General features: G+C 68.1%; 1 protein-coding gene across 1 annotated transcript in view; it reads right to left on the bottom strand.

The window, feature by feature from the left end:
- Positions 1 to 1,078: 1,078 nt before the first annotated feature.
- LOC123965759 (vegetative cell wall protein gp1-like) overlaps positions 1,079 to 1,213 on the bottom strand; it is a gene marked incomplete at its 5' end in the record, with an annotated part of 2,037 nt that continues 1,902 nt past the window's right edge. Inside the window, one exon of the mRNA XM_046042123.1 lies at positions 1,079 to 1,213. Coding sequence (XP_045898079.1) covers positions 1,181 to 1,213 — 33 coding nt within the window.

Here is a 1,213-nt window from a genome sequence, read left to right on the forward strand (position 1 = left end):
ACAAGGTACAGGGTAAACGTGAAAAAAACAAGAAACATGAAAGCCTGAACGTGGGGATGGCACCGGGTATGGAGCAACGACGATCAAGCCAGGATGGTGTGGAGAACCGGGGTTGAAATACAGGCTGGGATGAGGTTGATTACTGGCAGGTGCGGCAGGCTGACGAGGTGGATGATGGGTTGCAGGTGCAGGTAGTTGGCTGGGCTCAGGAGCAGAAGGAGAGAGAGCACACGGGGGAGAAAACACAGAGGCGGGCAGAGAACAGGAAACCAAGGAAAAAGCAGAAGAACTGATAAAAAGTAGAAAAAACCAGGACACTCACCGTCAGCCGGGCTGCCACCACAACAGGGCCCCCTCCTCAATGGACGCCTCCCGGCGGCCGTCCTATAGCACAAGGGGTTGGGCAGACGAACACGGGGGGAGGAAGATGTACTGGGGTCCGGCTGATGGGGGTCCAGGGTCCAAAACCAAACTGGGCATTCAGGGAGGGCTTCAGGACAGGGAAGGGTTAAGGGAACGGGCAGGGCTGAACTGAAAACTCAGGGCTAGACAGGGTGCCCGAGGGTAGCGGAACAGAGGGACCAAGGGGTTCAGACGGGGTGCCCGAGGGTAGCGGAACAGAGGGACCAAGGGGTTCAGACGGGGTGCCCGAGGGTGGCGGAACAGAGGACAGAGCGGGGGAGCCAGGAGGGCTGGGCCGAGGGCGGACCGGGGGAGCCAGGAGGGCTGGGCCGAGGGCGGACCGGGGGAGCCAGGAGGGCGGCCCGAGGGCTGGGCCGAGAGCGGACCGGGGGAGCCAGGAGGGCGGCCCGAGGGCTGGGCCGAGAGCGGACCGGGGGAGCCAGGAGGGCGGCCCGAGGGCTGGGCCGAGAGCGGACCGGGGGAGCCAGGAGGGCGGCCCGAGGGCTGGGCCGAGGGCGGACCGGGGGAGCCAGGAGGGCGGCCCGAGGGCTGGGCCGAGGGCGGACCGGGGGAGCCAGGAGGGCGGCCCGAGGGCTGGGCTAAGGGGCGAGACGACCTCTCCAGAGGCTGGGGAGCCGGGCGTGGCGGCCGGGGAGCCGCGCACGGCGGCCTCACCAGAGGCCGGGGAGCCGGGCGAGACAAGCCAGAGAGTTCGGGCGGGCGGCCCGAAGGACGGGCTAGGGGGCGAGACGACCTCTCCAGAGGCCGGGGAGCAAGGCTAGGGGCTGGCAGCGCGACAGCAGCGGGGGGG

Source organism: Micropterus dolomieu, unplaced genomic scaffold (genome assembly GCF_021292245.1).
Source record: "Micropterus dolomieu isolate WLL.071019.BEF.003 ecotype Adirondacks unplaced genomic scaffold, ASM2129224v1 contig_11179, whole genome shotgun sequence".
In the NCBI taxonomy this organism is placed as follows: domain Eukaryota; kingdom Metazoa; phylum Chordata; class Actinopteri; order Centrarchiformes; family Centrarchidae; genus Micropterus; species Micropterus dolomieu.